This window comes from Seriola dumerili, unplaced genomic scaffold (genome assembly GCF_002260705.1).
Source record: "Seriola dumerili isolate Sdu_G_001 unplaced genomic scaffold, Sdu_1.0 BDQW01000134.1, whole genome shotgun sequence".
In the NCBI taxonomy this organism is placed as follows: Eukaryota; Metazoa; Chordata; class Actinopteri; order Carangiformes; family Carangidae; genus Seriola; species Seriola dumerili.
The window spans coordinates 1,909,101-1,933,993 of NW_019174389.1; the positions used below are offsets into that span (position 1 = coordinate 1,909,101).

Sequence of the window (24,893 nt, forward strand, 5' to 3'; positions counted from 1 at the left end):
TGCCTGAAAAAAAATTTTTGTCAGTTACATATATAAAGACTTCCTCTTCTCCATCACTGGTTGCTACACAGGAAGCTGGCATGACCCAGCCTAGTCGGAGTCATAGAGACCAGACGCTCTAGTTCCACTTCCACTTCTTTACCTCCTCATTTGCATGTAGGACACACATTAGTTCAGCAGTTGAAGCTGTTTAACCTCGTTAATAAAAAAAGGTAACTCTAAATGAATGACACTCCACTCAGGGTTTCGCTTGTTTTAGACAGTACATGACTTTTATTCATCACTGTGGCATGAGTGCAGTATCTGGAATTCCATGTCAGTGCATTTAATGGCAATTAACACTATTTAATACAGTCTACAATGAAATGCCGCCAGAACAAAAAAAAAAAAGGCACTTCTGTAACCTATTTGTAATTCACCATAAAAAACAAAAATAACAAAACAACACAAAAACAAAGCCCTGTACAATTTATAGCTTGATATAACTTTATGTTAATTTAATAGATACTATTCTAAAGTTAGCACCACAACTTACCACAGAAATGTTCAGATACACCGGCACATTTGGCATTCAATATCATAACTGTCCTGCTGTTCAGTGATCACATTCCCTTCCAGGTCACTGGCAGAGTAATTGTGCTTAACACGATTTCCACAGGAGAGGGAAATGAATAAGTAGTAATAAATAAAGTAATAAATCCACACATGCGAATGCGGGGTCATGTAGCAGTAATACTGCAGAGCAGAGGTCCAAACATTTGCCCTGAGATGAAGACTAAGATCAGATAATATTTCTTTGGCAGGTGCCTCACAAAGCACTCCAAAATAAAATCCATTCCTGTGATCTCATGGAGGTTTTTCTGACTATGGAATTTAATACAACCCCACTGTCACACTGAAGACTCATTTTGGAAGACTTTAGCTTTCAGGTTCCTCAGGCTGCACTGCAGGTTGGAGCTGGTTTCTGACTGCAGGGCCTCGGAGAACTTGACATCGTACGTGCGGCCCGCCGTCGACTTCCTCTTGATGGAGTTCTGGATGGTCTCTGAGGTGAAATAGTAAACAATGGGATCAAAGCAGCAGTTGGATACAGCGATGCAGAGGGCTACTGGGTAGATGGTTCGGACCACAGACTCCACATAGCAGCCTTTTAGAGTTTTGGTGCGGACCAGAGCATAGAACACCAAGTTTACATTGTAGGGGATGAAGCAGAAACAAAAAATAAAGAGATGTACAATTATCATGCGCAGGATCTTTGTTTTGTTCAGCTTCCCCCCACGGCTGATGGTCTGGGGGCGACGCAGCGTCTGCAACACCATTATGGAGCAACATACGTTCAGTAGCAGCGGGATGAGGAAGCCCACCGTTTCTATGAAGATCACCACCTTGGACAGGTGAGCCTTCCACTGCTTGGAGGAGAAGTTCTCGAAGCAGAAGGTAGCGTTCGTCTTGTTGTTCTCTTGTGAGGTGGTCTCCAACATGAACCCCGTGGGGAGGCTCCCTGACAGAACCAGCACCCACACAGCAGTGCACACTATCCTAGCATTGCGTTTAGTCCTGAGCGTCCTCGAGCGAAAAGGGTGCACGATGGCCAGGAAGCGGTCCACGCTGATGCAGGTGAGGAAGAGCATGCTGCCGTACATGTTGGTGTAGAACAAAGAGACGGAGACCTTGCACAGCGTGCTGCCAAAGGGCCAGCTCTGGTTGATGAAGTAGAAGACCCTCAGAGGCAGCGTGAAGACAAACAGCAGGTCAGACAACACCAGGTTCATCATGTAGGTCGTGGTCTCGTTCCTCAGCTTCAGAGTGCAGGCGAAGATGTAAATGGCCACGACGTTGGTGATCAGCCCCACCACAAACACAATGCTGAAGACGGTGCTGTACAAAGGGTACTTGAACCCATCGTTCTTGCTGCAGTTAGAGCTGTTGGCTGAGTTATTGTCCACCCATGGTGCGGTTAAACTGTAAGTCGAGGGGGTGTGGTTGTACATTCTGAGAGACAAAGAGTGGAGGGATGTCTGTTATGTAATAGCTATATAATGAAAGGGCTGCCCCACACAGCAAATCCACCATGAATGGATAGAAAGGCAGAGAACAGGATGCTCTGAAAGACACTCAGGCCATCAGCGCAAAGATTTCTTCCCCAACACCACTGTCCAGGTTAGAGAGGGCTGCTGCACATGGTCAACATGATTCCTTCCTGTGTATTGATGTTAGTTATTTTGCGGGTTACCTCATGTTGAAAAGAGTCCCTCACAGAGGACAGAGATTCAGGCTGGAGCGTCCTCCCCTCCCCCTGCCCTATCTCTCCACCAGGCTGCACCCCCACGAGTTGCAGACTGAGCTTTACTTACTCAGATAAATCAAGTCACACAAGATGTGTCCACCTTTTCACTCAGGAAGTCCCCAAACACTGCGAACTGCTGGCTACGCAAATGGGAATGATGGCATATCCACATCCAGGTCTGTTAGAAATTGTCCTCATGGCATAATCCCTCCACTTTGACAAAATTAAGTCCGGTGTTTTTGTCCTTTTCAGCTCCACAGCAGCAAAGTTGTCCTCAGCTTTCCACTTCTCACAAGGTCCTGACCACAAACCACAAGGCTTCTCCACAGGACCCAGAACTGAAGCTGGTAGTTCTTCTCCTTCTCTCCATGCGTGTGTGTGTGTGTGTGTTTGTGCATGTGAGTGTGACTGTTTCTCCTCAGGGTCTGTTTCCTGTCCCCCCTCTTTCTTTCTCTTTCGAACTGGCTGAGTCACTCAGTATCTACTTCTCTCTCTCTCTCTCTGCTTGTCTCTCTTGCTGACAGCTTCAGGGGTTTTGCCCGGCACACACCATTCTCAGAGTTCCTACTTCTCCTTTGTGCTTGTATGGCAGACAGTTTTTGTACTTTGAGTGGAAAGCAGCTGTAGTAACTCCTCCCACTGCCTCCAGTCCAGCTCCTCCCACTCCTTTGTCCTGCTCTTACAGTTAAAGAATCAGCCAGAACACTGGCTTGTGAGGGAATTCATCAAGACTTTGTCATGTGCTCAACGGATCTTGATGAATGGATACACGTTTAAAATAAATGTTCTGAGATATTCTTACTTGAGCAGCAAGTGAGCAAGAGTTAAAAATGTAATATTGTAACTAAATAATCTTAAAGCCATTTCACGAATCAACTTCGAAAATGTGCAAATAAAGAAAAGAAAGTTATTAGTTGCATTATGAGTTAAGACTTTTTTTTTTTTTTTTTTGCCAAACTGTGATGTGATGAGTAAAGATCACAGGCCTCAAAATGTATTTTCGTGAATTCTCAAACCCTGTACAACCGCTCACAGCATCAGTGGTGGAATATAACTACACACATTTACTCAGCAACTGCTCTTTTATTTTTAAATCAAAGAAATATTTTAATTCACTATATTTATATAGTCACAAGTTACTTTGCAGATCAAGCTACAAACCCTATGATGATCTAACTAATAATAGTACGATGATGTGATACTTGGTAATATTATAAAACTGAAGCGATTTTTTTTAAGTATATTTTAGTGCTAATGCTTGTGTGCTTTCACCCCTGTAACATTTTAAATGCGGGACTTGTAAAGCTAAAGTTGTATTGCTACTTATAAATGAAGATGAAAAATCATTTAAAATCTAAATCTGGTTGGTGTTTGATTTGTTTTTTCTTCATCGGTCGAGCTGTTACTGAGGACACGGGGTCAAAAGTGCCTGTGAGCAGGTCAGTAAACCTCTGCATTAGCCCGGGGTGATTGCCTCCACAGGTCTGATGGGAGGTTACAAGAAAACTGAACTGTCTCCTTGTTGTTTTTGTGAGCCTGCGTGGGCAGCACAGCTCAAGAAGAACAGCGTTTTATTCTGAGAGGGACACTGGAACAGAGAGCTTTCTCTATGCCGTGGTGTTTTCAGCTGCCCTTGTCAGTCCATGCCCACAGCTTTCTCTTCTCGGGGCCCTCTGTGAAACTATAGCATTCGAGCGCTCTCCTTTATCAGAAGCTCTCAACTTGCCAGCCGGTATAAACACTGGGGCTTTTGTAGCTCAGCAGGGAGGAATCTGCGGTTTATAAATAATCAGTCTCAGACAACTTGAAAGTGCTCTCAGCTACTTGATCGGCAGCGATGGTGAGTGAATTCTGTAAATTGTTTGAGAGTATTTGTGTTGGATGACCGATGCTGTTTCAAAAAGGAAGTACACTACCTGATTGAGTTTCCCTTCAGTAAATGAACACTGGTGTGGCACTTCTTTTTTTTTTTTCCCTGCTCTTTACTCTTACACTTAGATAAGATAAAGATAACTTGTTCAGCTGCTTTTTATTACTTACAATAATATTTCCCCGTGTGGAACTGACTCCAGTGATACAAACATGTCTAGTTTGGTAACATGATACTAATCCAGAGACGGTTCATTTCGACTTCACAGAGCCACCAACAATAGCCAAACAAATGAAGGAAAAAATCTTGCAGAGAATCAAAGAGACAGAGGGTGTTTTATGGCCAGTGTGACTCTCTTTGTCAGCCCGCCACAAAATAAACACCATCAAAGCCTGAGTGAAATGTTCAAGAAAATAGAAAAACCTGTACTATTGTCTTCGACTCGCAAAATAGTTCCATCCAGCGCATAAAAACAAGCTCTTCACATGCAAGTATGTGGTTGCTAAACAAAAACATGTGCCTGAAACCCCTGGACTGTTAAATTTCTCACAATGCCAGGAAATAGTCTGGCAACCCCCAAGGCCAAGACTGGAATGCCTTCAAATATACGAGAGAAATGCCTGAGAAAGATAGTAGGTGACATAATGTTGTTGTGCAATGATCATCAGCGCGTGGTGTCTGCATCTGACGACAACCTCCGACTTTATAAATCATGAATTCAACGTTGGGTGACTCAACATAGACTTGAATTTACGTCATGTTTCTTTTAAATTGATGCACATGTGAAACCTAAAGTAGAAGAGCTTTGTATGGTGTAAGACAGAGAGAGAGAGAGAGAGAGAGAGAGAGAGAGAGAGCAGGTAGACTACACTTACCCTAGTGACACATTCAACCAGCCTGGGGCACATTTTGGTCATGAGACCAATACAGCTAATTAAATGCGACTTAATGACTTGATCCTTCAGCGTCAAACCTATTTGTGTTTGATCAGTGCAACATGAAAAACAAGCAGCTCGGATGAAAGCGGCTCAAGAAATGTCAAACTTGGCAAAAAAAAAAAAAAAAAAGGATGTTCTGGATTCACCGGGACTCGGGACTTGCCTTGGGGCAATTCTCTCACATTCACCTTGGAAACGGAGCCCGCACCGAGGTTGTGTTGGCATCTACAGACAAACAAACAAGTCAAACCAGCACAACCCAACAGAAGTGCAGTCCATTCACAACACAATCTCCCCTGAGGCCAGGGAAGTGTTCCAGGACTGCCACAGCAACAAGAACTCTTCAGTGAGTGTAAACCAGAGGCCTGACATGAATCACACACAGACACACACACACACACACACACACAGTAAGAAAATGGCTGTTAAGAGTGAAAACAAAAAATGTCACAAAAAGGAAAAGATGATTCCATTGTTCAACACTCATTCACAGTGAGGAAAAGCTCGTAGGAGAATAAAAACCTCTTCTTGAAAAGTTGAGTTGCACCTACGGTTTTACTGAGGTCAAAATTACAACTAAAATAGAATCTTGACATTTGAAAAAAAAAAGAAAAAAGAAAGAGTCTGATGGGTCTTTGAAGGGCAGAATGCTCCCCCACAAGCCTTATCAACTGGAGGCTTTGTAAAGCAAACACTCCCCGCCCACGTACCCACAAACACTTCACCCTCCCCAACCACCCACCCACCCACCCACAAACACTTCACCCTCCCCACTGGAACAGTGTGTACCTTAATTTAAAAAGCCCTTTTACTGCATGTCTTATCAACAGACTGTCAGCTTCACAACTCCTTTTCTTTTTTATGAGTCTCTGTAGAGCCAACAGTGTCTGATTTTCCCACTTCACCAATCATTTACATGTTTCACACAGCAGCAAGCACTATAATCTATAATATAGTGGCCTGACTGCTAGACCACTGGTCTAATTCTGCATTGAGGGTATAAAAAAAAGGCTGCATGCTTGAATGACTGTGCAGGTACTGAAGTTATTTATGAGGGAAAGACGAGTCAGCAGGTGTTTGTTGGTTTCAGTCATACAGGAAACTCATAAAAAATTGAGATAACATATTTGTGAAGTCTGAAAGGAGTGTGCCTGAAGAAGCGTGTCTGAACTGATCTAATAGTAGTGAGTAGTGGAGCCAATCACAGGGGCCACAAGCCGATACAGCCATAGCAACCTGTCAAAGCACACTGTGGTCTTGGTCCGATCTGGTATTTACCATCCGTCTCGGGTGATTTGATCACAAGTGATCGGCTCTAAGTGCAAGACCATCACTCAGACCATCACTTAAGCCCTTGATGGGTTTCTTAACTGACCTGCGTATTCTCTTCTTAAAAAAAAAAAAAAGATATACAATGTATTTGTAATGTTTGATATATAATAAATCCATGGGGCCACGTGGCCACATTCCTTTAGCAGTGTGATTGCAAATGTGTCCTGCCCGCCTACTCTACTGACATCCTCTACCACAGTCTAATTAGTCCTGCCATAGCTTCATAACGAAACCTTCATGAAGCACATGAAGTGCAGCTCTCTTCTATCAAGCCAACAACTCCCTGCCTGCTAAAGTAGCAACACTATTTTTAGCCCAAAAAGATGATTACTTATTTCAACTTACAGACAATAAAGTTGGTGGAAGGCATAGTAAGTGTGTTAAGTCACGATTTACAATGGCTTTTAGATGTTTGCATTGCAGATTTTTACTTATATATAATTTACTGTATGTACCCCCCCCCCCCCCCCCCTCAGACCAGCTCATTTAAATATTTCTTACACATTGATGCATGTTACTGTGAACACTTCTCAACTGTTACTCAAGCTACATTTTGAATGCAGAACTTGTAATTAAGTATTTTTTCCTTAACATACAGCTGTTCTTTTCTTAACTAAGAAAATGATCAGAATATTTCTTCACATCTTTTTTTTTTTTTTCAAAGGAAAGTCAGTGTGACTAAATGAATGCTTTAGTTCATGTTTGTGTCCCAATGTCGTGAGATTCGTATGTGGCACAGCACCAGTTAGCATTGCAGCTGTCTGCAGTTCCTCATTTCCATGCAAGTTGTGTGTCAACAATGTTGAGCAATCTCGTGCCTCTTTGTACACACGTTCAGTTTGAGGCCTTTTCCAAATAACATATTACCTGAACTGAATGCCCAATAATGCATACTATAGTATTAAAAGACCTTATGCTCAAAGCCATATGCACATAAAAATGTAACATCATTTGTTTTGGGAGCGGCCATTAGCTGGAACCAAGTAACTGAATTATCGTCTGTGAGCTGCTGATCTGGCTATCATCACAATATGCCCAAACACACTTTCAGCGTGGGCTCGGCTTACTGAGAAGCTCATGGTGTTTTAGTTTAAGTTGAGACTGTATCAGAAATAAATTCAGCACTCTTTGACAGCACGCTTATCTTGAAAGGTGCTCCCGTTACTCTGACCACATCCTTTGACTTTCTGGCAAGACAGATATTCAACTGAGTGATGTGACATTATAAGGTTGCACATGAGGGAAAAAAACAGGTATACATGAAGAACATAAGGAAGATTCTTAAAATGTGTCTGTTACAACTCAGTTCAACCTGAGTCAGATTATCTGTACACGAGTTCAAATCATCTCCATTTCCTGTTTAAATGACACAAGTAGTAATCATAGGTTCTATAATAAGTAGGTATCTTAAAACATGAAATTTCATTTGGTCTTGTTTCAGTTAGTAGCACATGAATCAACAGTTCAGTGACTGTTGCAAAGTGTTTTTACAAAAAGATGAACTGTGGGAGGCAGGTGTAAAAACCACAGCGTGAACTCGGGATACTCCGCAGGCATTCAGCACAGAAATGAAAAGATATACAAGTACCACAAGCTTTTGTTTGATGGTTTAGATCTGCAACTGGTTAAAACAGAGTTCAGTTTCGCTCAGTTTGTGTGTTTTGAAACTTGTAGCAAACTGGTCATTTGTGCAAACCTGGTACTGTGTGAGCTGGATATTTTCCTCACTATTTCCTTATACATGTATGTGAAGGCTGTTAATTATTCCATAGCAGACAGCAATAACACATCCATCAAACTGGCCAGTTATTGATTTTAATACATTTTAGATTGTCAAATGTTACCTTAAGTGCCACTGTCAGCAGTGTGCAGCATTTTCCATACAAAATGAGAACACACAGGCATTTTTTTTTTTTTTGTGATTATCAAAATCAAAAAAACAAAACAAAACAATAATTGGCTTGTTAAAGTAAAAGCATTTTGTTACATTCTATCGAGACAGATGTTAAAGAGCGTGTGGTCCTATACTGTATGAGACTTGGGCTATATTCAACACAGTCACAGTTGGCATTGACACTAAGCTAGCCCTATTTAATTACAATGGGGTGCTACCCGGGGAGAGATTGAAAGAAACACTTGTAAAAAGAAGCAGAAGTTTGCTGCCCCACATATTAATAATAATTAAAAAAAAAAACAAAAACACAATGAACCAAACTTTTGTAAACATACCAAATTGCAATGAAACACAACTGAAAAAAAACAAAACAAACTCAGCTGCATCTACAGTGTAACATCGTCGACAGGAACCAGTATGCTTGTGTAAGTCAGACACTGTTTTCAGCTGCACAGAGAGGGTTAATCTGAACACAAGTAAACATGCAGTGGGATGATCGCTCAGAAAGTGTAACTGCACCTTTTTTTTTTGTTACCATCGGTCTGTTGACGGTGGCCAGAGCAACTGTCTACAGTAAAACAGTGCAAATGTTAAGTCATATACAAACATCAAACAGCAACCATAACTTTGGATGGCAACGGTGAACTGCAATATAAAAACACAAAAGTGGCAAAAATGTAACAGTGACTTACACAAGAGAACAGATTATCATCAGATCAGATATAAACTAGATTTGATCAGAACAAAAAAAAAACAAAAAGAACTTAAGTTGCAGTTTTGTAAAAACAGAAGAACAGCTTGCGTGGTTTTCCTCATTAAATACTATTTCTCAATCCACACAGTTTTGAGAATCAAGGCTTCGGAGAAAAGCAGCACAATGTGAAAGGACAATGCATGTATGACTTATTTGTGTCTGATCACTCCCTGTCACTACTGATCAGACATAATGTACTACAGTGTGATATACACATTTATCATTTGTTTAACTAAGGGCAGTGTTCTTAAAAAAAAAAAAAACTAAAAAAAAAAAAAACACATTTACTGCAGTGTTTCTCTTTATGTTTAGCGTGCAGGACTGAGGACAGCCACTGCACCAAATCTGTCAATTTACAAAGCAGACAGCGAATCAGCCAAGCACAAAGTCAACAACACAGAGACCACAATTGTGGCGCATCTTTCTGTTCAGCTTCTGCACTGTCTGCTTGTGACTGGACTAGTGGTCTAACCCTTATATTTACCCCCTACCCCCCCTCAAGCAACCAGTGTGTTTGGGCAAGGCCTAGGCGGGGGGGGGGGGGGGGGGGCAGCACAGAGGCATCAGCTAGAGGGTGAAACCTTAAACTATGCGCCTCTCCAGTGTTTACACCCCCGGTGACAAGTCTTTGAAGTGCTGATCAGCCTCGTGTTTACTTTGGTCTAGGGTCGACTCTCAGCACCTCAGTGAGCTTAAACCTCATCGTGTTGGATCCGTCACTACTGGGGGCGCTCTAGTCAGTTTTTGAAGGCCCCGTAGCGGCTGGCTTTGCTAATGAAGTTCTTGAGCAGGTCGTGGTCCATGTCTGCAAAGGCCTGGGTCTGCGTGACAGCCGTTAGGTGGTTGACGCAAAACTTGAAGCAGAACTCCTCCAGGTCCTAAAAATGAAGAGGGCTGTCTGGTCAGTGCTGAGGAGTATAACTGACTAGCTACTGTGAAGGCACCCACCACCACCACCATCACCATGGTGACTGACTGTGTGTCAGGGGCTATGAGCTTACCCGCGCCTCATACTTGACAGCGGCTGAGAGTAGAGTGATGGCGTTCTCCTCAGAGATGCCTCTCTTAATCGTTTCCTGGCACAGTCTCTTCAGCCTCGTCTCTCGGTAGAAAGTGGCCAAATCTAGCAAACCTATACACACACACACGCACGCACGCGCGCACACACACGCACGCACGCGCGCACACAAACACACACACGCACACACAGGTCAGTAGGTGTGCTTCAGACTTAAGCACTGACTCCATTCATAGTGGGCTCAGTGTATTAAGGTCTGTGGCTCATCTCTGGGCTTACCAATAGCATCCTCTGGTGGCAGGTTGATAGTGTCTGTGTAGAGGTACTCCAGAAAGGCTCTGTACACCAAGTATGAGAACTGGTGGATTTCTATGGCGTCCTCATCGGTTTCGTTCAGTAGCGCCCGGAAATGCTCACACCTAGAGAGGGAAGAAAAGGAGCCGACGTTTCCCGTGATGTGCTAAAAAGGATGCCGCTTCCTGTTGTTGCCAACTTTTTACTAATGACGCCCGCCCATTCCACACCAGTGCTATTTTGCTCATCATGCTGTAGTGATCACAAAACAATATGCCACTTTCCAGGAACTGAAACCAAGGTTTTGAAGTAATCAACATTATCATTGTGAGGCAAAGCAGAGCAGTCTGCAAACCACATTACCACCCAATGAATAGTTTCAGGACCCTGCTAATTAATTTTCATACTGTGTGGAAGTCAGCGCCTATGAAGAGGGAAAAATATCTGCAAAGCATCATTTTAAAAACATTTAGTGGTGATATGAAGTAGTGAAAAATTGGCCATTTAAAGTATTTCTTCATTTCTATCAATTTGTTACATACAGTATGTTTGGTTGGTTGGTTGTTGTAGCTCACAGTGTTAAATATCATTAGTTTTCACTGTTCGATTGATTTTGATCTAAATCATGTTTTCTTTCCCATGTGTGATTTATATGAATCTCATCAGACCACAATTCATTAATAACCCTTAACAAGTATCACATGAACCGCTAGAGTCTTTTTTAATAACCTATGATTGTTATTGTTACAGTGCATCAAACTGAAAAAACACATTTTACAAATTCATGCACTTTTAAATCAAGATTCAATCTTCAGGCCATTACACACTTCCTGAGGGAAAGTGGAGGCAGTCTGCCAACAACTATAAACCACAGGGTTTTTCCTTATTTGTTCCTTATAGTTTTCTGCATTATAAATACTGATTTCCCCTCACTGCTAATGTCTACTGGCTCTAAATATCACGACATCATCACAACATCTGATAGACGTATCATTTGTTTTCAGGTCCTGGCTGAAAAAAAAACAACAACTGCTTGTCTCATCCTTTAAGTGCATCCCAAACATATTATTTGCATGTGACCTTGCCAAAGCCGGCATTACTTGCTGCAGCGTATTCGTGTGAACATGTGCACTAAAGGTTGATGTCGCAGACAGTCTGGCTCCTTCCTACTGACAGTGCAAAAGAGCAAGGGACCGGAACGCAGTTACTTTGTGTCCAAGTGTGTTTATAAAAAGAAAAACGGGAAACAATAGGTCTGTCTTTGCTTCAACATGACATTAACAGGAAAGACGAGGAGACACTGTCTAACAGATGGTGTTTAAATACAGGACACAGCACAGTAGGTATATAATGTATATACATGTTAAATTCATTATCGAAGAAAGACGGCTCAGTGCAATGGCCGTCATGTGGGCAGCGCAACTAACATAATTATTTGTCTTGACTTCCTCTTTCTATATTTACCAATCACACAAGTCTGCAACATCAAAGTGTGTTTATGTTCCCCTGAAAATCCCAACACCTTCATTCATCACTCATGACCAGGCGCAACCTCTGGACGAGAAAAAAATACGCTCATGTGACCAAAATGAAAGTCAAGGATGGAGAAGCAGCTCTAGTGAGGAAGAAAGGGGAAAAAAATCATCTCTTTAAAAAAAAAAAAAAAAAAAAAAAAAAAACAAAACAAAACATGGTGAAGCAAAGATGAAAAGAGAAAGTCAAACAAATAAGGAATAAATAAGGATCATCATGCGCACCCAAAGGTAATTTCTTTCTAAATTCTCCATTTAGTTACTGTAAGGAAGAACCACAATAAGCCAAGATGTAGATTTTCTAAACAAGGCAAGTACAGCTCAAAGTGTGTTCACCTGACCAGACACACACCAGCTAATGAGTGGCTAGTGTCATGTGACTGGATGGGAACTATATTGCACTGAAAAATATTTCAAAGTTGCAAAAACTAAAGGTTGAGAAAATATTGCCTATTTGCAAAATAATCATAACCAAGCATCACTGGCTCACATTTTCACTTTGGGCGTGATGAGGTGTTTGTTTCCTGTACCTGATTTTCAGCAGCGCTTTATGAACATGGATACACTTCCCATCAACCAAGAACTTCAGGTCTGAAATCTCTGGGCTGTCAAACTCCTTCTTCAATGACTGGGCCACGGTCAGGTAGTCGTCGCCATCTGATGAAAATACAGAACATGCGTTTTTTTTTTTTTTTTTTTAAGAAGGAATAAATACCAAAATGTTTTCTGTTAAATGAGGCCTGTCTTCGAAACACGACAAGTGCTACATTGTGTGTTATGTCTATTTTACAGCCCTGTAACTTGCGTATTTCACTGTAAAGATAGAGCCCCTATGTACAGGGTTCTCAATACATTCATTTATTGAAATCCTAGAAACGACAATGTAAAACGATGTCTTTAGACCCTCCAGATATGACTCTTATTGGTCGACATTACAAACAGGGAATCACAAATCTAATTGGAATCACTACTTGTTCCTCAGGCATGACAGTTGAACAGGTAACAACAGAAAATGATTGCACTTATGAGAGTGCTGATGAGTTCAGTGGCTTGTTTGTTAAGAGAAGGATGTCATTAACTCTACAGAATGAAGAATAAACAATAAGACAAGATCTCAAGGTGAAATGTTTATCAGCTTGAGCTGAGCTCAAATAAGATCAAACAGCAGATGGATGATCGTTGGAAATAAACAGGAAAGAGAATTTTCCTGTTTATTTCTTAGACCACTTCTAGGAATTTGTGCCTGACACACAGATATGCGCCCACAGCATAGTATGATTACCACTGACCAGTCACAGGATCAAAGGGTCAATGTGTCAAATGGTTAGCAAAAGAATAATCCTTGATTATTGGGGATGTCTGAGTTCTGGGGCTCTCCTTCAGTTCTAGAAATCTTTATATTCTTTCACCATGCTTACCTACTGATAGGAGGTGCCATGTGACTGCAGGTGTGGCGAAGCACGCAAACACATCGTCTGTGCTGCTGAAATGGGTGAGGTGGGGGCTGGCCACAGCTTGACCTCGACACTGACCCCACATCAGAACCTGCCCACTCTGGGTCTTGGCAGCAGACGTGTGGCTGGTGTGACATGCAGCCACCTCCACCATCCTAGTGACAGAAACACATGATGTTTCTACATGATGTTTTACCATGTATGCCTTTGAGGCATTTAACGACTAAAGAATGCATCTCACAGGATGTTGTCATGCGGCCCTTAGTGACCTGTTGAGACGGCAGAGAGGTATCGCTGCCGATTTAGGCCGGGGTGTGAACAAAATACTAACCTCTCCTTGTCTGTGTTTATTTGAGTGGGGAGGGCTTGGTTACTCTTATTTCCTGTTCCCAACTGCCCATATGAGTTGGCTCCCCAGGCGTAAACAAAGCCCTCATCTGTAAGCGCCAATGTATGTGCATATCCACAGGCAACCTGCATAAAGAGGAAAGAGTGTGATTAAGCTGAATGTTGACTGAAATAAATAATTTAAAAACAGAGCCTCATAAGAATTCTATCCCTCTCTTTCTCTCTCTCTCTCTCTCTAGGCTCTCACCTGGATGATGTTGACACCTTGGAGAGCAGCGATCCTGCACGGTGTCTGCTGATTTCCATTGTTGCCCAGACCTAGCTGTCCATTGCAGTTGTAGCCCCAACCATAGATCTACAAGACAATGCACACACTGCATCAAGGCATTGACTCACTTTCTTTTAGTAAACTGTTTTCTGTGCATTGCATTTACTGCAAACTGTGATGACTACTGTCTTCTTGGTGGAGAAAACACAGCAACTTTACCATTATATCTTATATTATTATCGTATATTACATATATTTGCAATATGTCATGAATTATATTAGAAATTAGATATGCCCCTAAAAAAAAAAAAAAAAAAAAAAAAAAAGTAAAAACAATAAAAAGGTGAGTGATGCATCTAATGTACAAACGGCTTAATTCATGAATATCTCAGGTGTGACACACATTTTTTTTTTTTTTTTTTTTAAACCAGACTTCCCCTTAGTTCTGGGCTGCTGACTGCCAAAAAGTTAACTGACTGAGAGCACTGATTCACTTATTCATGTTCACATCTGCAGATTGATGTGACCCATTACCTCTCCATTGTCCAGAACAGCCATAGAGCAGAGCTGCCCGCAGGCAATGTTAACCACCACTTTGTTCTGCAGGCAGCTGCTGACCCGACGTGGTGTCGGCTGGTTGGCAGTGGACCCTGAACCGACTTGGCCTGAGTTGTTGTAACCCCATGCATACACCTGAACACGGAGATAAAATTATCACTGTCCAAAGAAACACACAGAATAAGCAGAAAGAAAACTTCGGTAAGAAGACAGCCGAGGATAAATCACCTCTCCGTCAGTTGTGAGGGCGATGGTGTGGTGAGAGCCACAGGCCACCTCTGTCACTCTCTTGCTAAGGAGGTTGGTGGACACCAGGGCAGGGGTCAGTCCGTGGTTGGTGGTCCCATTGCCGAGTTGGCTGTAGCCATTGTGGCCCCAAGCAAATACCTCTCCATCTGCACGGCAGCAGGCAAACTTTTATTCATGTTGTCACAGTGGTTAATGTTTTATGAAGAGAAAAAGAAACAGCCACATAATCTACAGCACAGACTCAGCACTACTCTCATTAGCAATGACAAGGGAAGTCAACATTGTGTTTAACTGGCATTTTATGAACATGATGACTTTAATGTATTTGCAGAAAAAGCACCAGAAATACAGCAAACAAAGAGGTAGCATGCTAGCACAGATCACACCAGTAAGGCAGCAACTAGCATTTATTTTGTATTATCAATTACTGTAATCTTTTTGTTATATGACATATGTCATTTTTAATTATATTATGTCAAATATGATGTTTCAGAAAATGGTAGCAAAGAATAAATGACTTGTCTTTTTGATGTCAAAACTAATCATGATGGTTAAGGACTGCCCATTTCACAACCCAGTGGCAGTACCTGGAATAATGGAGTCATAACGGGTTGCATCTCCCCCATCCTTTTTATCATGGGAATGAATTTGCTCATAACAGCCCCAGGGAAGGCAAAGACAATGGAGACCAGCACCTTCCAACCTCCAATGAGAGGCTTTATGGACAACCTAACCCCAACAACTTCATCCCATGTACAAGCATCTGGAGGCACCTGGTGACCTGGCAACATGAGCAAGAGTTACATTCAAAAAAAGGAAGTCAAGAAGCACGGTGACCAGAAATGGGAAAGTGGCCAGTAAGTTCCAGCTCCAGGTCCAGGTGATGGTTGTTGAAGCAATGGGGGAAAGCAGGCCCAAGGCAGATGAGAGACATGATCCAAGCAGAGGTCTTTCACCTGGAGGAGGAAGGGCGAAGATCAAGGGCAGCGGAACTTCACAGGTGGGGATGAGGGAGGACCCACTGTGCAAATTATGCAGAGAGAGAGAGGCACGCTGGTGCACATACTGGTGGCGTGCAAGGCTGTACTTAGCCAGGAGCTATACAGATGGCGTCATGACAAGGTGCTCAGAGCACTGGCTGACATCTTGGAGCATGAGAGACAGAAATTACACACATAAGACCAGCCCCATCAATCCAGTTCATCAGGGAGGGGGAGAAGCCAACCTCCTGCAAAAGGACAGAGAAGAGCCTCCTGCAGCTGCCACAGTCTTGGGGGATGAGGTGGACCTGGGAAGAAAAGTACACTTTCCCCAGGTCGTCCAGACATCCTTGAGGCCTAACATAGTCATATGGTCTGAGGAGGCATCACGATTGAACTGACAGTCCCGTGGGAAGATGGATGCGAACAGACCTCAGAGAGGAAGGCCACCAAGTACCAGAACCTGGTCCAACACTGCAGGGACAAAGGCCAGACTATTTCCAGTTGAGGTTGGTTGCAGGACTTTTTCCAGTGCAGTCTGTGTGGAAGACGCTCACAACTCTGGGAATAGCAGGAAAGATTTGAAAAGGCACACACCTGCCTATATAAGGTCTCACAGCTGACAATGCACAGAGGAAAAACCAAGCCATGAAGTAGAAGGAGCTGCCTGCAGAGCTCAGAGACAGGACTGTGTCGAGGCACAGCTCTGGGGAAGGCTACAAAAACATTTCTGCTGCATCGAAGGTTCCCAAGAGTGTGTTACAACCAGGACTCTTCCTAGAGCTGGCTGCCAGGCCAAACTGAGCACTGATTGGGCCTGTAAGGTTTTCATTAAATACATTCTGTCAACTTTTTGATGCAAACTAGTTTCCCATCAAATTAAACTGCATTACACTGAACTGTTAAATGCTAGCGTACAAGCCAAACACTTGTAATTTCTTAATAAAAACTGAGAGTAACATGCTCTAATAAATATTTTGACTTTTTTAAGTATCATGCATGAACATAGGGGATTTATTTTTTGATACAATATTTGAGCGAACAGCACAGCATCATCATAAAACCAGACTTGAGACATCTGCATCTGTCATCTTGTTTGTCTGTGATGTCATTCCTCTGCCTCCTGAGGAAATTTTGCCCTTGGGCGACAAATAAAAAGTTTTCTGAACTGGATTACCTGCAGTGGCGATAACCACATGGGGTCCTGTTCCATAGCTTAGGGACACAATCTTCTTTCCACACAAGACATCAATCCTGCGCGGCTCAATAGTGCTTTGAAGGTCTCCGAGCCCTAAACAGCCGCTGCAGTTTGTGCCCAGAGCAAAGACCTGCAAATACCAAACATCACCGCTGAAATGCTCCTGATATTAATAAATGATTCATAAACGCAACAGTCTGGTGTGTACTGATATATGGTAAATACCTGGTGAGTTTACATGCTGAGAGGAGACTAAATAGCAACACTCACTGGTAGGATTATAATTTAGTTTTAAAATAATGGAAAAGCTCATTCAGTCTTCAAAAATATTTTCATTAGCAATTCATTTGTCTGTTACTGTTTTCATTAACTGTCTGTAAAGGCTCTAAAATGTCAAAAAATAGAGAAAAATAACTAACTTCCCAGTGCAGAGATTTTGATGATTAATTTTGTGTCGAGTGATTAACTGATTAATGGACTAATCATTCCAGCACTATTTACAGCCAAGTTAAACTACATCTGCAGCCAAAGTGTAATCTGTTATGAGATTCTGTTATCAAAAGCATTTAGTAGCATCTGAAGTGAAATCCACCAAAATGCTTTTTTTTTTTACACCGCAAACCTCTGCACTGAAACATAAACTGTTTGGACTACAGGGACAAACAAATGAGCAAGGGTTGAAAAGATGAGGCACGCTCTCCACCTTTCCACGGGATAAAAATGGAGCTTGCTTGGGTATTAGGGCAGTATGGCTAAAGATAGCCTCATTCTATCTGCTTATCCCAGTGTCTGGAACTGCACCTTGTATCAACCAGAGAGTGAGAGGCCTGAAGCATTTTTCTAACCACTTCTAAAAAGAAAAAAATATCAAACCAGTATTATTAAAAAAAGGAATTGAAATCTATTGAGTGTTGCAACACGTCTTCATGTAAACAAAAGGATTAAAGCCCAAGTGTTACCTCATCATTAACTGTGACATAGAGGGCTTCGTTTGCAGCGCTGCCAAAGACACAAGCCTGCCGGATAAGCCGTAGTTCCTCAGGAGGAAGGAGTGCAAACACTGGCCACTTCCCCACGTCCAGCATAATACTGAGCTATGAAATGAAGAGAAAACACAGTTAAAACAAATGTGAATATTAGACATTCAGACATTTTCATGTTTTAAATATAATGCACAAAAGCTGGAATTGTGGGAAAAGGTCTTAGTGGAAAAGTTTGAATCAAAAATCTGCAAGAGCTGTTATATTGTGTGTTGTCTGCATTTATTCTTTTAACATGTGCATGTTTCCTAAGTGTTGTACTGTGGGTTTTCTATGAAAGAATGAACTGATTCATACGGAAAAGTAAAATGCTGAGTCACAGTCACGCACAAATATGCTGAAGCCGTCATGTTAAAGCCATTCCTGCTCCAGTCAATAAATCCTTGACTGCATGCAAATCACTCTGGTTTTATATAATAGTTATTAAAAAACGTCTGGCAAAATCAGACCAAGAGAAGGTCACAGTAGAAACGCAACGTCCGTAGCAACAAATGCATGAACTGAAAACTGAGTGGATAAATTATCCACTAGATTTTCAATATCTCATAAGTGCCCAGGGACACAGACAGCTACTGGGCACTGAGCCCAGTTTGGTAGACAGATTAAAACATGTATGTGTATTGACAGGGGTAAACCCATTAACTTGTGTTTACTGACAGAATGAGTGAAGTCCAGGTTATGTTGCCTCTACTTTTTTTTCTTCTGCCATATGTAAAGCCTAACACAATATTTCCAGAACAAAGGCTGAACCATGTTTCAAGATTGCACTCTTATTTTTAATTTAGATCATGATGTTCTCAGGGTGGTAAAACCAAACCACACAAATGGATCTTTAATAGATTAGCTTAGCTCAGTTTTTTCCAAGATCAATACATGCTCATAAAACCTACTTATCTCTATGTGTAGAGCTGCCTCCCTCCAAACTCATGTAACAATATTTAACAGGCATACTGCCTGTTAAATATGACAAACAAACACACACCGGGTGCGTCTTTTTGTCATAACTAACCAATCCCAAGTTTCAAATATGACCTGCTTTATCCTAAGTCACAGTTATATCTGACAAAACCACAATCATTGTACCTCAATGAGCAATAACATGAAGTTGCACTTAGCAAGAACCCACGCCTCATGGACGCCTCCCCTCCCCAACCACACAGCTTATTTGAGCTGTTCAACACCTCAGATCGACAAATGCTAAAGAGGAACGAACAAACAAACAAACAAACAACGCAAAAAAAAAAAAGCTAGGCATGTTGCAGCCCGGGTTTACAAGCTAACAACATAAAGGTTAAAGTCGTATAGCCATTAGCGGTAACTGTCAGTTAGCACAGTGCTGTCCAGCAAAAATACTGTCGAGCTAATTAGCCTAAGAGTGTTGTTGCTGCTGGGAGCCGCCGATGGCTCAAACTGTTGACATTACCTTGCTGTTGTTCTAGCTAGTGTTTCGTCCGCGATGTCGTTTTCTAATCAACAGTGAAACTGAAAAATTGTCAGCCAACATATTTGGCGAATCAAGTTGATGATGAAATCATCCCGACAGTCTCATATGCTAAAACTTCTCATCAGTTGATGTAGTTGCACCTTGTTGTAGTTAGCTTTAATCGCTACACCACCGACTGAAAAACACCACCTCCTTACTTCCTGTAGTTCGATGGTGCGTTCACTGATAATCGGAGCGTGTAACTTCTATTGTTTATCATTTGTTATTTATTTAATTCCTATTTATTACTTATTTATATGCATCTATAGACTCTTCTCATTGGAAGCCGCAGAGAAAACAACAAAAACAAATGCTAAGAGGGGAAAAAAATGACACTTGCAAAAAACGGTTGTTGTCAGTCCGTCTCAAGGGCTCATCAGGAATTTTGTTTTATTTTCAATCGTTCTGTGGAAGGGAACTCCTTTTCACTTTGAATTTCACTAACTACTGTGGCAGGAGACGCATGGTATTCCTCTATAGTGTCCAGCAGGTGGAGCAGTGGAAAGGCCTAGTCTTAGTACATGTCAGTGTCAACACGCACTTGTTTGTCCCAAGCTTTAAAGACACTGATGGGACATGCTCTTATTTTAAAATAAAATCGTATGTATTTGGTAAGTATCATTTGTGTCTTTGGAAATAAACCACGAGGACATATTCAAATGCATTTCTATTTTCATGTGCACCTTTTGACGAATAAATAGTAGCTCAATATACATCATCACCCCCAGCCTGTTGTTTTGCGTGTTTTTCGTGTCCACATAATTGTGTATAGATACATTTTTTTGACTTAAGGTTGTGCTCTAACAATTGTACTGCTAAACTGTGTGTAAGTTTAAGCCAGAGTCTGACACTGCAGCAAATCATGAAAGGTAAAGGGAGATTTAGATTTCCTTTAATGGTCATTTCTATGCATTAAGATAGATAAAAAAGAAATGACGTTCCCCTTTAAAACACCAGACAAGCAAAATTAAGTGCAATAGTCAATAAATAGAATGTATATTATTTGCAATAAATATGGTTGGTAAAAAGGTAATGCACAATAAAATATGTGTAGACCTAAAATGTAATTCACATAAAAACAATGAATTTGCTTGAAAATGGGTACTGCAGTTCTGGATTGTGACTGATGCATTTTTTGTGATGTTCCCTGTCAAACCACACTGTCAACTTCCTGAGACTTTGTAATAATTACAAGGTAGAGCCAAAGAAATTAACGAGCATTTGTGTAACAAGGCTTTCTACCTTCGACTTTACACCTGTCACATATGAAAGACATTACAATTTCATATGAGATAGATAGATAAGTTTATTTAATTAAAAATGCAATGTTAAAGACAATGACAGTTTACATATTTGTACTTAAAGTAATTCTACTACCCTACAGGAAACAGTAAAAATGAATGAACAGTAATAGTAAAAGCAATATGATGCTATTAAGGTGGACCGATAATTTCCAATAAGAAGCTGGCTACTGTTCAGCATTGTTTCCGTACATTTGCGACTCAATAGTGCAAGACTGAGTCTGACAAGTTCGCACTGAGGTGAATCAAAAATGATTTTATCGCTTCGCCACTATAGTACACGTTTCTCTGAGACTGACTTGCTGGACGAACCGATCACAGACACGTCAACCTTAAGGGTTTCCTTTAAGTCATGAAAATGTACGAAGCCATATGAAGTTCATTATCAGTGTGCAGGATATCGACTACGTCACGGTACCAACCAAATTAGACAAATTGTCAAGATTAGAAATGTTTCTCCTCTCTATCTTGGAATTTGGGATTCGTCATGATTTGCTGTAATACGCATGCGCAAAGAGCCCTGTAAGCGATGGCGAAATTCCTGCCTTTTATGCAAGGAGCAGGGTTGGATGGAAAGTTATCTCGATAAAATTGGCAATTCCGCTGACGTTATCGACACTTAGCATCGTCACTGTCGCTCGCTAGTTACTTCTATTTGTTTTAGGTGTAGTTAATACAAGCGATCGTCGTTCATACTAGGAGAAAAGCACATCTTCATCTTGCTAACTATTAGCTGGCCAGCATTAGGTAGCTAACGCTAGCATGTCACATTTTGCCTTGCCCTGTGTTTATCTGGGTAGCTAGCTAGTTATCCGTCTCAGGTGTTGCAGAAAGTAGCTGGTCATCGGAGCCCGCTGACGTTCAACATTTGGGGAAAGAGCTGCAGAGGAATCATCATCACTGTGCATCGGCGTGTCAGTCAACACTGCTGCTGCTGTGCCGACTGACTGAGTGAGTAACGTTAGCTGCGCTATTGGTAATAACTCATCTTGTGGTGCTGACAGTCTGTCTCTTAAGGGAACTCGAAATAAACATTAAGGTTACCGTTTGTGAATGAGCTGACTGCAGTGTTATACTGCAGTTAGATAAGGGACAGCCATGACTTAACGCTAAGCATACACACCTGTAGCTAGAGTAAACAGTTGTCTTGGCTGCAAGGTAGCTAACCTAGTTAACTTAGCTATGGCAAATACGGAACATTACCTTTGAACATTGACTTTAGTGTTAATAGTGCGTCATGTTAAACATAATTGACATACCTGGTAACAATGATATTAAGAAACTAAGTTAAGCTAAGTCACCTACATGCACTAAATGGATAGCCAGCTGTTGCACAGTGTGAAGGTGACTGGCATAAGAAAACATTTCTCCAGGTGTTCCTGCTAAATCTCCACTCCATTAATGTGTTGGTTGAAAACAGGATGTTTTGTAGTTGTTATTACAAACTGGCAACCAAAATTTCCAACTCATTGTACACTTGAGGCTTTTATCCCTCATCATTATTATCATATATTTTATGTTTGCTTTTGTCTGATTCTTAACATGAGGAATAAGCAGAAGTGTTGTCTAAACAGAATAGTCTATTATTCTAACCATTCAGGGTGTGTGTGTGTGTGTGTGTGTGTGTGTGTCCCCCCCCCCCCCCCCGTTTCACTAAAACTGTAACTGAGAAACAGCTGTTGTCCTTTTCAAATGCTCTCTTGGCCACAGTCAAATATGATGTAAAATCAGGGCAACAACAGATGTTACCACAATTTCGATATAGAGGTAATGTTTATTTTACTGGAACCACAGCTGGTGTTTTTCACTGGTTTTTACTAGGAGGCTGTGGTGATTTCTGATTATTTATCAACAGCTTTTATAGCCACATATTTACCTAGAGAAGGCAAAGGAATAAAAAGGGGAAAGTACCAACACCGTAAAATAGTAACATGGCTGTTAGAGCATTCAAAACAATTTAAAATCGCCCATTCACCCTCTTAAAATGACATCATATTTGGAAAAAGTTGTGTGTGAAAATCTTAATTTCCTGTGTGAGAAACGAATTCCACTTTGAGCTTTACCAAAGTGTGTGAAAGGTGGGTAGTCAGGGGCAAATGCAAAGAAGAGAAGTGCCTGTGACCAGGGATGCCCCCCTCCTTGTGCTTCCTCTCCTTTAACTGACCCCCACGTAGCTGCTGTGAGTGTATTCTTAGTAAACAATTAAAAAAAAATGAACATGAGTTTGCTTGAAATTGGCTTAGAGTAATATACCAAGTGATTGGAGTGACTGACTTGGAGGCCTAATGACTACAGAAGGAGGCTGCCGTCATCTAAAGCCTGCGAGTAATACTGGGCTAATCTCATGTCAGTCCTCTACTGCAGCAATAGTTCCCTCAAATCCAGTTCATTGACCATCACACTGTAAACTGACTTTGTTGTTTAAGCTTAAGGAGGGGAGGGGCTAAAGCTAACAGATAAGCCAGATCACTGTCAGGTATAGGGGCGCATGCGCTAGATTGTAATTAGGTTCAAGGACACATGTTACATTTCTCTCATGGTGTTTCTGTTTTTTTTTTTTTTTTTTTTTTTTTTTGGCAGAATTTTTGTTAACCATGTCATCCTGTTGCAACTGTTTTCACTAGCGGTTAGTCCTGAATGTGGCCCTTTGCCCTCTTAGTCTTATTTCATTCCAGTGTCTGAAAAGAAACTCTGTCTTTTCTGGATACTCTCATAGTTTTTGATTTGACATGAGCCTATGTACAGTATATCTCTCTTGGTTGCTCTGCACTTGTTGATTGCTTGAATTTAGTAGACATAATACAGCACCATGGTCAGCTTTTGGTTATTGTCTTGTGTGAGGAAGTTTCTTTTAGGTTGCGTCACCACTCAGAGGACACATTGTAGGCTGCTTCAAACAAGCTTCTTCTTGAATATATCATGGCTCATGGCTTGCCAATTGATTTTATGATTTCATATGGACTATACAAGTATCATGTAAATGGAGCATGCAGTGTAGACAAGTACCAAACAGGAGTAATCCACAACATTCACTCCCACGACGGCACAAATGGGAGTTTCCAATGACTTTTGCCCACATGGCATGTTTTGCATCCAATAAAAGAAAATGTATCAACCCTCTCTTTGGGCTGTGATCAGGCTTGTTTAGTTTGGATGGAACAGCTGGTCTGACCTGGCTGCTCACTGATGCCATCAGAAAATGTCTTTCAGAGTAAGCAAGTGGGCTGCTCTGCCACAAAATGTGCCAGTGCATGACTGGCTGTGGAAAACAATGAATGGGTTTGGAAATGAATTATGATGTGCGTCAAATTCCCACTCAGTGAGATTCAGCTTGTCACTAAGTCCTCACTGGAAACAATAGTGCATTTAAAGGTTATTTGCCTCATGCCTGGTGTCTTTTATGCTAGTGGAGACAGACTTTTAAATCACTAAATGGACCTTAATATCATAAAATAAAAATGAAAATTCCACTAGTAATGGAGGATAGCAGATGTGTGTGCGCCCTGTCGCCCAAGCCTCATATTCTAAAAATATTAGAATGTTTTTGTCTTTAGTATTTGTCACTCTGTAATAATGGTTTTTATATAAACGCAATACATTTGCAGCATACTTAGAAAACAACAGATGATCCTATCAATTTATAATAATCTAGAATAGATATCCACATACATCCATCCCTTCATCTAGCCATTATTTCAGCCATCCAGCCTTCATTTTCATTACGAGAGAGGAGAGAGAGAAGCCCAGAGAAGCCCCATCCTGTGGACATTCTTAGTAAATGTAGCACTCAGCACAGGTCTGATGACAAGACAATGATGCCACAAACCTTTGCGGTTTACTTTGTACATCTCCATTGATCGCTTTGTCTTTGTTGCAGGAGTACCTCTTCAGTGGTGTGAATGAGGGAGACATGGCAGACCACACCCCACCTCTGGAGTCCGGCCAGCTTCTCAGCCCTGAACTCCCAATCCTGGCTTCACCACCACCCCCAGCCATGGTCAACGGGGATGGCCCCCAGCAGGTACACTCAGACCCCCTCAGGCCTCGATATCTCTTTGGCTATTGATCACACTTGCTGCATCAAGTTATGCCCAA

The 24,893-nt window shown here is 41.5% G+C and overlaps 3 protein-coding genes across 5 annotated transcripts in view; 1 reads left to right on the forward strand and 2 right to left on the reverse strand.

Annotated features, from left to right (window-relative positions):
* Nucleotides 1-250: 250 nt before the first annotated feature.
* Nucleotides 251-2,671, reverse strand: LOC111224477 (lysophosphatidic acid receptor 6-like). The gene has a single exon (XM_022748977.1). It carries the CDS (start codon nucleotides 1,989-1,991, stop codon nucleotides 891-893), a length of 1,101 nt encoding a protein of 366 aa, XP_022604698.1. The 5' UTR covers nucleotides 1,992-2,671; the 3' UTR covers nucleotides 251-890.
* A 6,944-nt stretch (nucleotides 2,672-9,615) lies between these two features.
* rcbtb2 (RCC1 and BTB domain containing protein 2) lies at nucleotides 9,616-19,618 on the reverse strand. Of its 3 annotated transcripts, XM_022748959.1 has the most exons (12): nucleotides 19,438-19,618; nucleotides 17,934-18,068; nucleotides 16,954-17,104; nucleotides 14,776-14,942; nucleotides 14,524-14,682; nucleotides 13,969-14,076; nucleotides 13,705-13,847; nucleotides 13,338-13,528; nucleotides 12,450-12,576; nucleotides 10,373-10,512; nucleotides 10,077-10,207; nucleotides 9,616-9,953 (listed from the first exon to the last, which is right to left on the reverse strand). In XM_022748959.1, exons 2-12 carry the CDS (start codon nucleotides 18,057-18,059, stop codon nucleotides 9,813-9,815), a joined length of 1,584 nt encoding a protein of 527 aa, XP_022604680.1. In that variant the 5' UTR covers nucleotides 18,060-18,068; nucleotides 19,438-19,618; the 3' UTR covers nucleotides 9,616-9,812. The 3 variants fall into 3 exon arrangements, with proteins under 3 accessions (XP_022604680.1, XP_022604681.1, XP_022604682.1); XM_022748960.1 differs by lacking the exon at nucleotides 19,438-19,618 and having other exon boundaries at nucleotides 16,954-17,126; nucleotides 17,934-17,983; XM_022748961.1 differs by lacking the exons at nucleotides 9,616-9,953; nucleotides 10,077-10,207; nucleotides 10,373-10,512 and having other exon boundaries at nucleotides 12,468-12,576; nucleotides 13,342-13,528.
* Nucleotides 19,619-21,331: 1,713 nt separating this feature from the next.
* Nucleotides 21,332-24,893, forward strand: part of fndc3a (fibronectin type III domain containing 3A) — a 47,427-nt gene continuing 43,865 nt past the window's right edge. The window contains exons 1-2 of the mRNA XM_022748899.1: nucleotides 21,332-21,749; nucleotides 24,676-24,819. Coding sequence (XP_022604620.1) covers nucleotides 24,709-24,819 — 111 coding nt within the window. The 5' untranslated portion in view covers nucleotides 21,332-21,749; nucleotides 24,676-24,708. The remainder of the gene's footprint in view (nucleotides 21,750-24,675; nucleotides 24,820-24,893) is intronic.